General features: G+C 31.1%; 7 protein-coding genes across 7 annotated transcripts; 5 read left to right on the top strand and 2 right to left on the bottom strand.

Annotated features, from left to right (window-relative positions):
- Positions 1-203: 203 nt before the first annotated feature.
- BN7_5060 (YqaE/Pmp3 family membrane protein) lies at positions 204-752 on the bottom strand (the record flags this gene model as incomplete). The annotated part of the gene is made up of 1 exon (XM_011274397.1): positions 204-752. The coding sequence occupies one exon, from the start codon at positions 750-752 to the stop codon at positions 204-206; it is 549 nt and encodes a 182-aa protein (XP_011272699.1).
- Positions 753-1,574: 822 nt separating this feature from the next.
- Positions 1,575-6,318, top strand: BN7_5059 (uncharacterized protein; the record flags this gene model as incomplete). The annotated part of the gene is made up of 4 exons (XM_011274396.1): positions 1,575-2,000; positions 2,486-3,074; positions 3,503-3,706; positions 3,827-6,318. 4 exons carry the CDS (start codon positions 1,575-1,577, stop codon positions 6,316-6,318), a joined length of 3,711 nt encoding a protein of 1,236 aa, XP_011272698.1.
- Positions 6,319-6,783: 465 nt separating this feature from the next.
- On the top strand, positions 6,784-7,758 carry BN7_5058 (Aldo-keto reductase family 1 member; the record flags this gene model as incomplete). The annotated part of the gene is made up of 1 exon (XM_011274395.1): positions 6,784-7,758. The coding sequence occupies one exon, from the start codon at positions 6,784-6,786 to the stop codon at positions 7,756-7,758; it is 975 nt and encodes a 324-aa protein (XP_011272697.1).
- Positions 7,759-8,143: 385 nt separating this feature from the next.
- On the top strand, positions 8,144-9,925 carry RPC82 (DNA-directed RNA polymerase III subunit C82; the record flags this gene model as incomplete). Its single annotated transcript, XM_011274394.1, has 1 exon — positions 8,144-9,925. The coding sequence occupies one exon, from the start codon at positions 8,144-8,146 to the stop codon at positions 9,923-9,925; it is 1,782 nt and encodes a 593-aa protein (XP_011272696.1).
- A 274-nt stretch (positions 9,926-10,199) lies between these two features.
- On the top strand, positions 10,200-10,706 carry MLC2 (Mlc2p; the record flags this gene model as incomplete). Its single annotated transcript, XM_011274393.1, has 1 exon — positions 10,200-10,706. The coding sequence occupies one exon, from the start codon at positions 10,200-10,202 to the stop codon at positions 10,704-10,706; it is 507 nt and encodes a 168-aa protein (XP_011272695.1).
- Positions 10,707-10,786: 80 nt separating this feature from the next.
- Positions 10,787-11,303, bottom strand: RPO26 (DNA-directed RNA polymerase core subunit RPO26; the record flags this gene model as incomplete). Its single annotated transcript, XM_011274392.1, has 2 exons — positions 10,787-11,193; positions 11,291-11,303. The coding sequence occupies 2 exons, from the start codon at positions 11,301-11,303 to the stop codon at positions 10,787-10,789; spliced, it is 420 nt and encodes a 139-aa protein (XP_011272694.1).
- Positions 11,304-11,592: 289 nt separating this feature from the next.
- PZF1 (Pzf1p) lies at positions 11,593-12,714 on the top strand (the record flags this gene model as incomplete). The annotated part of the gene is made up of 1 exon (XM_011274391.1): positions 11,593-12,714. One exon carries the CDS (start codon positions 11,593-11,595, stop codon positions 12,712-12,714), a length of 1,122 nt encoding a protein of 373 aa, XP_011272693.1.
- Between the last annotated feature and the right edge of the window lie 267 nt (positions 12,715-12,981).

The raw sequence follows: 12,981 nt of genomic DNA, 5'->3' as shown, positions 1-12,981 counted from the left end.
ACAGTATGTATACACTTGAATAAATTATCATATGTATATACTACAAACTCATATTATGAGTACATGAATTATTGATAACTCTAAAAAGAAGCAAATGAATTAGGCGAAATTTAAACAAGCTAATATGAGTTAGCATCAAAAGTTAAAGATCTATTAAAATAAGCATCAGATGTGTCAAGTTTAGTTCAATTTTGTTGATATCATTATGGTTTGTATTGAGCTTTATTATCACTTGGATATGAATCTTGAACAGCAGCATTATAATTTGGAGGAGCTTGTTGGGCGTTATTACTAACTGGGATGTTAGAACTTTGACCTTGTTGTGGTGTTATATGTTGTTGCTGTTGCTGTTGTGGTTGGGAACTTGGAGCTTGATAATGATGATGTTGCTGTTGTTGATGTTGCTGTTGTTGTTGGTATTTTCCTTGACTTTGTGATGCTGGTGCTTGATTGAATTGTTGTTGAGGTTGACTATGATATTGTTGTTGAGGTTGATGATGTTGAGCTTCATAATCACCACCATGTTTATACTCAGCATTTCTTTTAGAGCGCTTTCTGTAACTTGTTTTGTAAACGATATAAACAGCATGAATGATACCAGGAAACCCAGCTAATAATGTTAAAATTATATTCAATAATAAATGGAAACCACATCCTTCTCTCATTAAAACAGGAATTGGTGGAATGAAGAATGATAAAATATATAAAAGTACATCTTCAGTTTCACCGCCAGAGTTGTGTTCATGAGACATTTTAAGGAATCTCTAAGTCAATTGAGTATTGTGTTGAAATATTGACCTAAAGATGAATGAGATCTTGAACAATAAGATCTTTTTACCTTTTATATAAATTCAAGTGGGCACGTACTTGCTTTATTATAATTCTCAAATGAATGAGTACCTGAAAGTTGCAACGTCATGTTGCGCGAATTCAAAGAAGCAAAAATGTAAATGTTTACACTTGAATTTTTGGCACTCGTTACATAATATTTGTTAGCGTGCTTAGTAATAACAGCTACTTTAAATGCAAATAAAAGTCACTTAACCTCAAATTTTAAGATTAAAACTATTGTAATGATGTAAAATAAAATATTCTACATTTGATAGTCGAAAGTTGAATATGCCATCTCTTCAAAAAACTTTTACTATATGATTAAGTGACCCAAAATTCAAATAGAGGAAAATCAGAATCCATTCTAGAATATTGATTACATAACGGAAAATCAAAAATCGCAAAGGTGCCATAATTGCAACAGCAAACAATACCAACGTACTGATTCCTGAATCCTTATATTTTTCAAAGGACTTATATGATAGCCTACATTGGTGTGATTCATATGATCACATTCATTACAACCAGGCGTATTATATTAGATAGTTGAAAGTTAAATAATATCGTGCTTTTCTCAGCCTCAAAATGACCAATACAGGGCTAATTTTGGTCGCGAAATTTTTGGTTTTATTTAAAATCTACTAATCTCAGATATTTCGATATAGTAATACCAAACACCTTTTATCTGTAACGTGAACAAATTCATCGAACTATCACTACTCCATTATATACAAAGATTCATAATGGCCCAACACAATATCCCACTTGATACAGGTGATGTTCTTCTTTATATCACAGCTTTTTTCTTTCCGCCATTCCCAGTCATTATCAGAGTTGGGTTTTGGACAAATCAACTGTTGTTAAACATTTTGTTAACAATCTTATTTGGTTTACCTGGTACATTACATGCTCTATATATCATCTATATTACAAGTCCAATCACTGGATCTCAAGATAGAAGAGTTGCTAACGGTGATTATGAAAGAATTATTGAATCTGAAAGTTCACATGGTAATTCCAGTCCAATTGTTCAAAACTTCCAACCACAAAAACCAATCTCTGAACAAGAACCAGAACCAAATGCTGCTAACTCTTCAGACCACATCTTTGATGCTGCTCCTCCACCATATGAACCATCTCAAGGTGGTACTTTCCCAACTGATAACAAGGTTCAAAAGACATAATAATGTTTAATTCAAATTAGAGAATTTTTTTTCTCCAATACAATAGGGATTTAGGAACAAAGGCGTATACTACTACTGATTGAGGATTTAATATAATGAGATACACGAGTTAATACTACACAAATACTTTTATGACTTCAAAGATTAAGAACTGTAGTTGAATGAATGGTTTTGTAATCTTTAGAGAACTTTAAAAATATTCGCGACTATAATACGTGATGCAGAGCAGAAGTTTTTATACGTAAAGTTCTCAGCCTATCTACATAATAAGTGCCTCGAATTCAAATTTCTTGACTTCTGTTCTTAGTATTATCTTATTTGTTACAATAACTCATTATTATTGAATTACATTTATTATCAAACAAAGTTTTGGGAATGTCAAATCAAGCGGCTACTACACAATACGGTGCGTTTACAATTCTTGTGTATTACAAAGTCAATATAACTAACACTAATTAGATTCTTCAAAGAGTCTCAAAAGCAGGTTTCTTTGGGTTAAGAGACTCATACAGTCAAGAACAAATCCAACTTCAAATTCAAATCAAAGGCATAGTGCAAACTCAGAGAAACATTCTACAAAAACTACAGATCACTCACATATCAAAGCTCAAAATACAACTAATGAAGCACAACAAATTCCAAGTAATGGTACAAACTCAAATCAACTACAACAAGATGCTATCATAAACGGTCTTGACCAACAGCCTGAACAAGAGGAAATAAACCACGAAGAGGAATTTCATGAGGAAAACGTGCCGCCACAGAGATTTCAACAATTAGTTCCAAGGTTTGATCTGGGACCTCAAGAAGCTGATGATAGTTTTGATCCATCTATCAATCACTCATTAAAAGCTTCATCAAAAACACCATCATTAGCGCATGAAAGTATCAATACAAGAGCTGATAACATTAGTACTCTGCCTGTTATTTCAATGTCAACAGCATCAGTTAGATCATCTACATTTTCAGAACATTCACGTACATCAACATCTGGAACCATATTATCAGAGCATCCTACTGTTTACACAAACTCAAGTACAATTGGTATTCCACCAGCTAGTATCTTGGATAGAAGGGATAGAGCTCATCATCCAATAAGTTTGAATAATTTCCATTTAACAGGGGCTAATAATTCAAGTCATACCGTTAATACAAATATGTCACCATCACCAGCACTGCACAATGAATACAATGATATTTCATCATTAAGATCATAGAATTTCACACATATTTGGCCACCAATTGATACTTACTTCTCAATAGATCCTATACGTCGTCTATTATTTTTCTAAAGCTATGTTTCACTTTTGCTGTGCATTCCCATTTTTTATTTTCATGGCGGTTAAGAAATTAATTTATAAAAATCAAAATATTGAAATTGTTTTCATTTCCACTCTTTTACTTCCATCTTTCAATTCTTGACATATCAGCTCTTAACCAGCTTGAACATAGACTAACATCATTGATATTTGTCGTTTTAGATATAGAAAGGATGAGGGCAATTAACGCTGGTACAATTGCATTGGTTGCTTTGCTATTTAATCTCTTATTAGTCAAAGCGGCTAAACCTATTGAACAAGAACAGGTGTTGAAACCGCGTATGTTTGGTGATGATAAACATATGTATGTGAATCCAAATGAAGATGAAGAAGATGGTGATGACGATGATGATATCAATTACTTCAGTCCTGGTTATTATCCTTCACGTTAGTTTTAAGATACCTTTGACTCATTTTTAATATTATATGACACAGCGCTTAATTTCAAAAGGTCAAATTATACTAACTGTTAACTTAACATAGCTGCTGGAGGTAGATTGCAACATGTTTGGCAAGCTGCTTATGCTAAAGCTCGTGATGTTGTTAGTGAAATGACTGTTTTGGAAAAGGTGAATTTAACAACAGGTATTGGTTGGGGTTCAGGTCCTTGTATAGGTAACACAGGTTCCGTTCCAAGATTAGATATACCAAACTTGTGTCTTCAAGATGGTCCAAATGGTGTTAGATTCACAGATTTTGTTACCAGTTTCCCATCAGGATTAGCTACAGGTGCAACTTTCAACAGAGATTTGATGTACCGTAGAGCTAAAGCTATTGGTAGAGAAGCAAAGGCAAAAGGTGTCCACATTTTATTAGCTCCAGTTATTGGTCCAATTGGATATAAAGCACAAGGTGGTAGAAACTGGGAAAGTTTTGGTTCTGATCCTTATCTTCAAGGTGTTGCAGGTGCTTTGACTGTTCAAGGTATTCAAGAAGAAGGTGTTGTCGCGGTTGCACGTCATTTCATTGGCTACGAACAAGAGCATTTCCGTCAAGAAAACGAATGGACTGGTGGTGATTGGGATAGATTAACAGATTCTATTGATTCACAGATCAAAGATCGTGTTCTTCATGAAACCTATATGTGGCCTTGGGCTGATGTTGTGCATGCTGGTGTTGGTGGTATCATGTGCTCTTATAACAGAGTTAATGGTACTTATGCTTGTGAAAACTCATATTTGATCAATTATCTTTTGAAGGAAGAATTGGGATTCCAAGGATTTGTGGTTAGTGACTGGGGTGCTCAACATTCAGGTGTTGAATCAGCACTCGCAGGGTTAGATATGACTATGCCTGGTGAAATTTTTGGAGATTGGTGTAGCGGTAAATCATATTGGGGCCCATTGTTAACAAGATCAATTTATAATGATACCATCCCACAATCTAGATTGAATGATATGGTTACAAGATTGTTAGCTGCTTTTTACTCCATTGATGTCAAATTACCAAGTGCACAACGTGAAGAAGATTCACCAAACTTTAGCTCGTGGAGTTTCCATACCTATGATCAAGAATTTCCATTCCAAAGTTATGGTCCAATTAAACAAACTAATTATCATATTGATGCTAGAGATGACTTTACAGAAAAAACTGCACTTCAAGTTGCACGTGAAGGTATTGTTCTTTTGAAAAATGATGGCCACCATCTTCCAATTTGCGTTCATGATGGTGTTAGAAGATTATTAGTTGCTGGTGTTGGTGCAGGTCCAGATCCTAAGGGCTTTAATTCAAAAGACCAACAATCCGCCGATGGTGCTTTGTTTAGTGGTTGGGGTTCAGCAAGTGTCAACGCACCTTATGGAATTACACCTTATGAAGCTATAGCCAAAAAAGCCAGAGAACGTGATATGGTGATTGATTATACAAGTGATGAATATGACTTGGATCATGTTGATGATATTGCTGAATATGCAGATATTTGTCTTGTATTTGGATTTGCTGATTCTGGTGAGGGTTATATTGAAGTTGATGGTAATTATGGTGATCGTAAAAACGTTACTTTATGGCAAAACACAGAGGAGTTGATTTTACATGTTGCCAACAGATGTCATAAGACTGTTGTTGTTATTACCGCTACTGGACCTGTTGATTTGGAGCGCTTTGTGGATCATGAAAATGTCGTTGGTGTTCTTTATAGTCCACCATTAGGTCAATTCTTTGGCGCTGCTATTGCTGATGTTTTGTTTGGTGATGAAAATCCAAGTGGTAGATTACCATTCACCATTGCAAGAAAACCAGAACAATATGTTGATATCATTGACAAGATCCCATTGAAAGGTAAACCGGAAGATGATTTGAACAGACTTTTAGATTATAGATATTTTGATGAGAATGGAATAAGACCTCGTTACGAATTTGGTTATGGTTTATCTTATACCAAGTTTTCATTATCAGACCTTTCCATTAAAGAAATTTTACCACCAACCACCGATTTACCATGTCCTGCACCATACTTGGATGAATATGTTTATGCAGAAGAAAAATTAAAAGATGTTGATGATGCATTATTCCCATTCAAAGATTTCACACCAGTTCCTGGTTTCATTTATCCTTACTTATTTAATGAAAAGATTTATAGTGTTGATGAATATGAATATCCTGAAGGTTATACCGAAGAAGATTACTATGAAGAACCAATAGCTGGAGGTGCATTAGGTGGCAATGAAGCATTATGGAATATTTTATACTCTGTTAAAGTTTCTGTAACTAATATTGGTGATACAGAAGGTGCTTATGTTGCCCAGCTTTATATTGATTATCCAAACAAGAATGGTAACAAAACACCTAGACAATTGAGAGGTTTTGATAAGGTTTACGTCAAACCAGGTGAAACTCAAAAAGTTCATTTCGATATTCTTAGAAGAGATATCAGTGTCTGGGATACAGAAGATCAAAGTTGGATCATTCAACCTGGTACTTACAAATTGTACGTTGGTTCAAGTAGTAGAAGGTTAGAATTAGCTGGTGAAGTTGAAATTTTGTGATTGATTTCAAAAGTTTTTGTTTGATTTGAAGAGATAGATTCTAAGTAGGAGCTATAGTATAACTAGTATGATATTCTAGTGTTTAATTATCTAATGAATTAATAAAATATTTTATCGTTTATTTTGTTGAATTGTATTGAAGTATAATATGATTGTCCCGCGACCAAACAAGACCGCGAGTGAGATCTAAGAGCAACTTAATGTTAATAAATAGAGTTGCACAAAACGATTATAATAAAGCAAATGTGTTTAGTACCCGAGCTAACGTATATATATGGTTGAGATACATATAGGGTTCTGAGATATGTTGCTTCGCATAATATACTATTGCTTCATAGTATAAGATGATTATTGTTTGCTTTAATTGGAATAAAGAATACATATAAAAGAAGAAGTGCTACTAGTATTAAGAAGTATTTGATCTAAGGAATATTCAACATACTGAACATATATCGAATATTAACAATGTCAAACAAAGCATTAGCAACAAATCGTACAATTGAACTAAATGATGGAAATAAAATTCCAGCACTTGGTTTAGGCTCAGCTACACCACCAGAAGATCATCAACGTTTAATTGATGCTGTTAAAGCTGCTGTTCGTGCAGGTATTCGTCATATTGATACTGCTTGGTATTATGGAAGTGAACCATATATTGGTCAAGCATTAAAAGAATTATTTGATAATGGAGAAGTTCAAAGAAAAGATTTATTTATTACTTCAAAAGTTTGGCCTGCATTATGGGATAGAGCTGAACAATCTTTGAAACAAACTTTAAAAGATTTAGGTGTTGATTATGTTGATTTACTTTATCAACATTGGCCAGTTTGTTTCAAGACTGATGAAGATGGATTACCAAAGAAACCATTTGATGAAAATGGAGCTATCAAATTTGATGAAAAGGGAGATTATTTAGAAACTTATAAACAAATTTTAAGATTAAGAGATACTACAAATCATGTTAAAAGTATTGGTGTTTCAAATTATACTGAAAAACAATTGGATCGTTTAATTGAAGAAGTTGGAGTTTTACCAGTTTTAAATCAAATTGAATTACATCCAAGAATCCCACAAAAGAAATTAGTTGAATATTTTGAAGCTAAAGGTGTTAAAATTGAAGCATTTTCACCATTTGGTGCTCAAGGTGCACCATTATTAAAAGAACCAAAAGTTGAAGAATTAGCTCAAAAATATGATGTTTCACCAAATGAGATCTTAACTTCATATCATATTATGAGTGGTAGAAGTGTTGTTCCAAGAACTTCCACTGCAGAAAGAGTTAATCAATTAATACATTTAGCTCAATTAACTAAAGAAGAAATTGCAGCATTGGATCAAATTGGTATTGATGAACCTAAAAGATTTATCCAAGAAGATTGGGGAACTGATATTGGTTTTGAACATTGGAAAAAAGTGCCTTCTTGGGAGGAAAAGAAATGAGTTTATTTTAATTATATAGCTGGATATATGTCTATGATGCTTATTAAATCAGTTCAAATTGGCTCAAATTGGCTCCTTTTGAATCGTAATTTTTACTAAAATTGATATTTAGAACTTAATAATATCTCTCTCAACGAAACCTCTTATTCATGAAAATAATTAATTGTCTTTTTTGCCTCAGTAAATTCTCAAAAAGTGTCAAAAATCGGTATATGTCTGCCATTTACAACCGGTTCATTAAACACTATGCTGAAATTTTTTTTTTTTTTTTGCGAGCGGCCTTGAAAATATTGATGCGATTTTTTAATAAAATTTATATTAAAATACAAAACAAATATTGAAAACGATAATTTTATCAACTATTTAATTCAATAATTACATTAAAATGGCTATAACAGAGCCATCAAAGACTCAAAGTTCCGAGTCGTATCTTTATACGGAGTTGATAGAGTCTTATTTGGGGAAAAGAGCTGCTTTCATCTCATCAATTTTAATCAGTTATGGTAGATTAACATCTAAAGAAATTAGTAAAAAAGCTAAATTACCAGTTTCAGTTGTTAAGAAGACATTGGTTAGTTTGATTCAATTGAACTGTGTTTCTATTTGGAATGATGTTTCAAGTAGAACACCAACAACACATTATTATTTTAAAGAAAGTGGTGCTTTACAATTATTATATTCTGGTGAAATCATTGCATATGTTGATAAACTTTATCATAATGATTCATTAACACAAATCATTACAAATTTCTTAAGTTTAGGAAATTTAACAATTAGTGAATATATATCATCATTTGGATCAAATGATAAAGAAGCTATCTATAATTTAGAAAAAAATTTTGCTACATTAGTTTCTGATAAATTTTTAATTCCAATAACAAAATATAATTTTAGCCCCATTTTAGATCTTTGGTTAACAACTTATAAAAAAGCATATCAAAAAATTCCCAAAACTTCAACATTATCAGAATTGAAAAGAAAATCTGAGGCAAAAGCTGTGGCAAAACTTGAATTTTTAAAATTATTAGAACATGAACCTGAAAATTTACATATTAAAGATAAAACTACATCCTTAACAAAGATTAATCCAACAATTAGTTTATCTTTCAATATAGAGAGATTTTTAAAACATAAGAGAAGTGTACAACTTTCAAAATTTTGTGCTCATAGAGTTGGTAATATTACTTCAATAATTTATGAATGTTCATTACTTGCAACTGAAAAAAATTCACCATCAGTTAAGAATCCATTACATCAAATTGAATTATCAAATGAAGAATTTGAAGATCCTAAAAGTTATGAACCTAAAACATCTTGTACATTTAATGCAAGAGATGTATTAAAATTTTTACCAAAAGATTTAGATTTGAAAAATACAGTTTTAAATGGTCCACCACCAAAGAGAAAAAATTCAGATTCAGAACCAAGAGGTGGTGGTAAGCGTATAAAATTAGAAGATGGATTCGCAGCTACCAATGGTAATGGTGATAGTCATAATAATGGTAATAACGATGATGAAGATGATGAATTTGATATTGGTACCTCGACAATTACAATTGTGGAACAACATTTAAAAATCTTATCAACATCAGTTATTCCATTTTTGAAAAAAGCATCAAATGGATTATATTATGTTCCATTCCCAGAATTATCATCAATTTTACATAAGGCTGTTTATGATGCAGTATTATCATCAACATTAGGACCACCATGTTCAAGAATTTTAAGATGTGTTCGTGATAATAGATTAGTTTCTGAAAAATTAATTAATTCAGTTGCATTATTAAAAGAAAAAGATGCACGTTCATTAACTTCATTATTAGTTAAATATAATAGTTTACAAATTCAAGAAATACCGAAATCAGCAGATAGAGCAGCATCTAAATCTGTTTTTTTGTTTCGTTTTAATGAAAAACATAGTTTTAATTTCTTAAAGAATAATATTTGTTGGAATATTGGTCAATTATTTGAAAAAATTGATTTTTTAAAACAAGAAAATGCTTCATTATTAGCTAAGGCCAATAGAGAAGATGTTAAGGGAAAAGAATCTGAGTTATTATTAGCTAGTGAATTGACACAATTGAAACAAGTTCAAGATCGTGAATTAGAATCTGTTGTTAAGATTAATAGACTCGTTTCAATTTGGGAAGTTTTCAAATTTTTTTGAGGGAAAGATATAATTAACGTTTATAAAAAAATCATCAAGCTATTTAACAAAAGTTTTGTATATTTATTTAAATATTTCTTATTAATACTCTTTTTAATTGTAATTAAATCCGGTATAATTGATTTTTTACTTATACACTTCTCGGAATTACCTAATCCGTAAAAAGGTAAACAAACGAATAAGTAGAAAATTTAGAAATCAAATATCTTTCAAACCCATTTTAACCAACTATTTGATAACAAAACAATTAAAAACTCATTGAAAACAACTAATAATGTGTGCTAAAAAGAAGCAGAATAAATCAAATACCACTACAAACGAATCAATTCCAAAATCAGAAGTGAAAACTGATATATCTAGCATTCCTCCAGAACAAATAACGAAATTAAGAGATGCTTTTGATATAATAGATCATGATACAGATGGTATTATAACGGAAGACGATCTAAAACAATTGAAACAAACAATAGCTAAAGAACTATCAGATGAAGAAATAAATAATTTGCTGGGAAATAAAGATGAAGAAATGAATTTTTCAAAATTTTTATCAATAATATCACAAGATTTAAAAGATGTACCAAATAAAAATGAAATACTGAAAGCTTTACAAGTATTTTCCACTGATTCAGAGATTAATTCTAAAGAGCTGGGAGATAATTTAAGCGCTATAGGTATGAAACAAACAGATTTTGAACCAATTTTAAATAAATTTAAATCTGAAACTATGAATGGCGAAACAATATTTATGGGTACAAATTTCTTAAATTTTGTATCAAGCTAAATATACATTAAATTACTTATTTTTTTTTGCTTCTAATCTATTTATGTAGTTTTACAGAAGTATCACTTTTTATTTTACAATCAAACATCAATATCAACAATTAATTCATCACAACCCCAATCTTCATAACTTCCATCAGGTAGATATCTTCTAATCACCAATGGGATTTTATTTTGAGATAATTCTTTAATAGCAATTTGTAAAGGATCAGTTTCACCTTCCAAATCAACTAATACAGGTGCATTCATAGATATTTGTAAAGCTCTTGTACCTAAGATTCTTGCTCTTTCATATTTAGTCATATATGGGGTTGTAGTTCTATCTTCCTTTTTAATAGCTAATTCTCTAGTGGTTTTTCTTCTAGCTTGTTCATGTTGGAAATCATCAGCACCAGTACCACCGTTAACTATAGTTCTTCCATCTTCAGCAACTTCTTCTTGTTGTGGCTGTATATCTTCATAATCAGAGTTGTATTCTTGTTCGAAATCTTCAAAGTTTTCGTTACCACCATCGTTGAAACTATGATAAAATGTTAGTTCCTGAAGTCCATAAAATCTATCTTTTCAAAACATACGCATCTTCACCGTAATCAGACATCTTGTTCAAATTCTTTTTAGTCGTTGATGTTCACTTTCAATTGTTTTGTAATTCATTTAATACGCTTTAATTTTTTTGATGAAAACTTTCAAAATTTGTTACGTAATCAGTTTTTTTTTCTTTCTTCGCGAATTCTGGAAAAAAAAAAGTTTTGACATATAAACTTTTGGAATTTTAATAAACAAAAGTATTGAAAAAGTTGTTATTGTTTCGTTATTGTTTGGTTGGTTTTACTTGGTTTCTAGTTTGGTTTTAGTTTGGTTTTGGTGAGAAAAGAGTGGTTATTAAAATGTGCTCAAATACAGAACCAGTGAGGCGAGGAAGAAGCGACTCGGTAACTTCTACAACTTCAATATCATCAGTATTCTCTTCAAGATCTTCATCTTCAAGTTCAAGACCAAAAATTTATCATTGTGATTATGAAGGATGTGAAAAAGTATATTCTAGACCTAGTCTATTAACACAACATCAAAGAGTTCATTCAGATGCAAGACCTTTCCAATGTGAATTATGTGATCGTGCTTTCTTTAGAGATTCTCATTTAAAAGCACATTTATTATCACATTCTCAAGAAAAACCATTTAAATGTTCAACTTGTGGTAAAGGTGTTAATACTCAACAACATTTAAAACGTCATGAAATTACTCATACAAAATCTTTTAAATGTGATCATGAAGGTTGTGAAGAATCTTTTTATAAACATCAACAATTAAGACATCATATTCAATCAATTCATTTGAAAACTTTAACATGTAAAGAATGTGATAAAACTTTCCCTAGACCTTATAGATTAGCAAATCATATGGAAAAACATCATGGTGCATCACCAGCTTATCAATGTACTTTCCCTGGATGTTTCAACAATTTTAAAACTTGGTCTGCTTTACAACTTCATGTTAAAACTGATCATCCAAAATTATCATGTAATATTTGTGGGAAAGGTTGTGTTGGTGAAGAAGGTTTAAGAATGCATATGATGATTCATGATTCTGAAACTTCAATAAAACGTTGGAAATGTACAGAATGTCCCTTGGATTTTTTGAAAAAAGATGAATTATTTAATCATTGTATTAATGATCATCAATTCATACCTGCAGGTTTGAAAAATTTATTTAAAGATGAAATTAATGATCCAATAACTCCTCCAGAGCGAGTTCAATCCCCATTAGCAAGTTCTGCTAAAATACAAAATTTCATTTCAGGTAAAAATTCATCAGTAGATTTATTATTAGGTACTGTGGCAAAACCTGAAAAGACAATTTCTTGTACAATTAAATCATGTTCCAGGATGTTTAAAAAAGATTATGATTTACAAAGACATTTAATTTGGCATGAAAAGCAAAAAGAACGTTATATTAAAGTTTTGAATGCGATAAATGATGGCAAGGAACAAGAACAAGAACAACAATAACAATAACAAGAACAAGTGGTGGATAACTGATCAGTCATGGGGTGAAACTTGTTGTATGGATTGTAATATATATGTATAATGATAAATATCTGGGAAATTATATGAATAATGAATTTTTTGAAAGGATTGGTAAAAAATGTTTATGTTTTATAGATTAAACTGTGTTGTATAAATATGGAGTTTTGATTTGATTATTTTTTTGTTTGTTAATTGTTTGGTTTAAAAGTTTTTTTTATTGTTTATAGATGTAAAATAAATATAAAACGT

The sequence above is a fragment of the Wickerhamomyces ciferrii genome, contig 00197 (assembly GCF_000313485.1).
Source record: "Wickerhamomyces ciferrii WGS project CAIF00000000 data, strain NRRL Y-1031 F-60-10, contig 00197, whole genome shotgun sequence".
NCBI lineage: Eukaryota > Fungi > Ascomycota > Saccharomycetes > Phaffomycetales > Wickerhamomycetaceae > Hansenula > Hansenula ciferrii.
The sequence above is the reverse complement of the archived record's forward strand: the minus strand, read 5'-3'. Positions and strand labels throughout refer to the sequence as shown.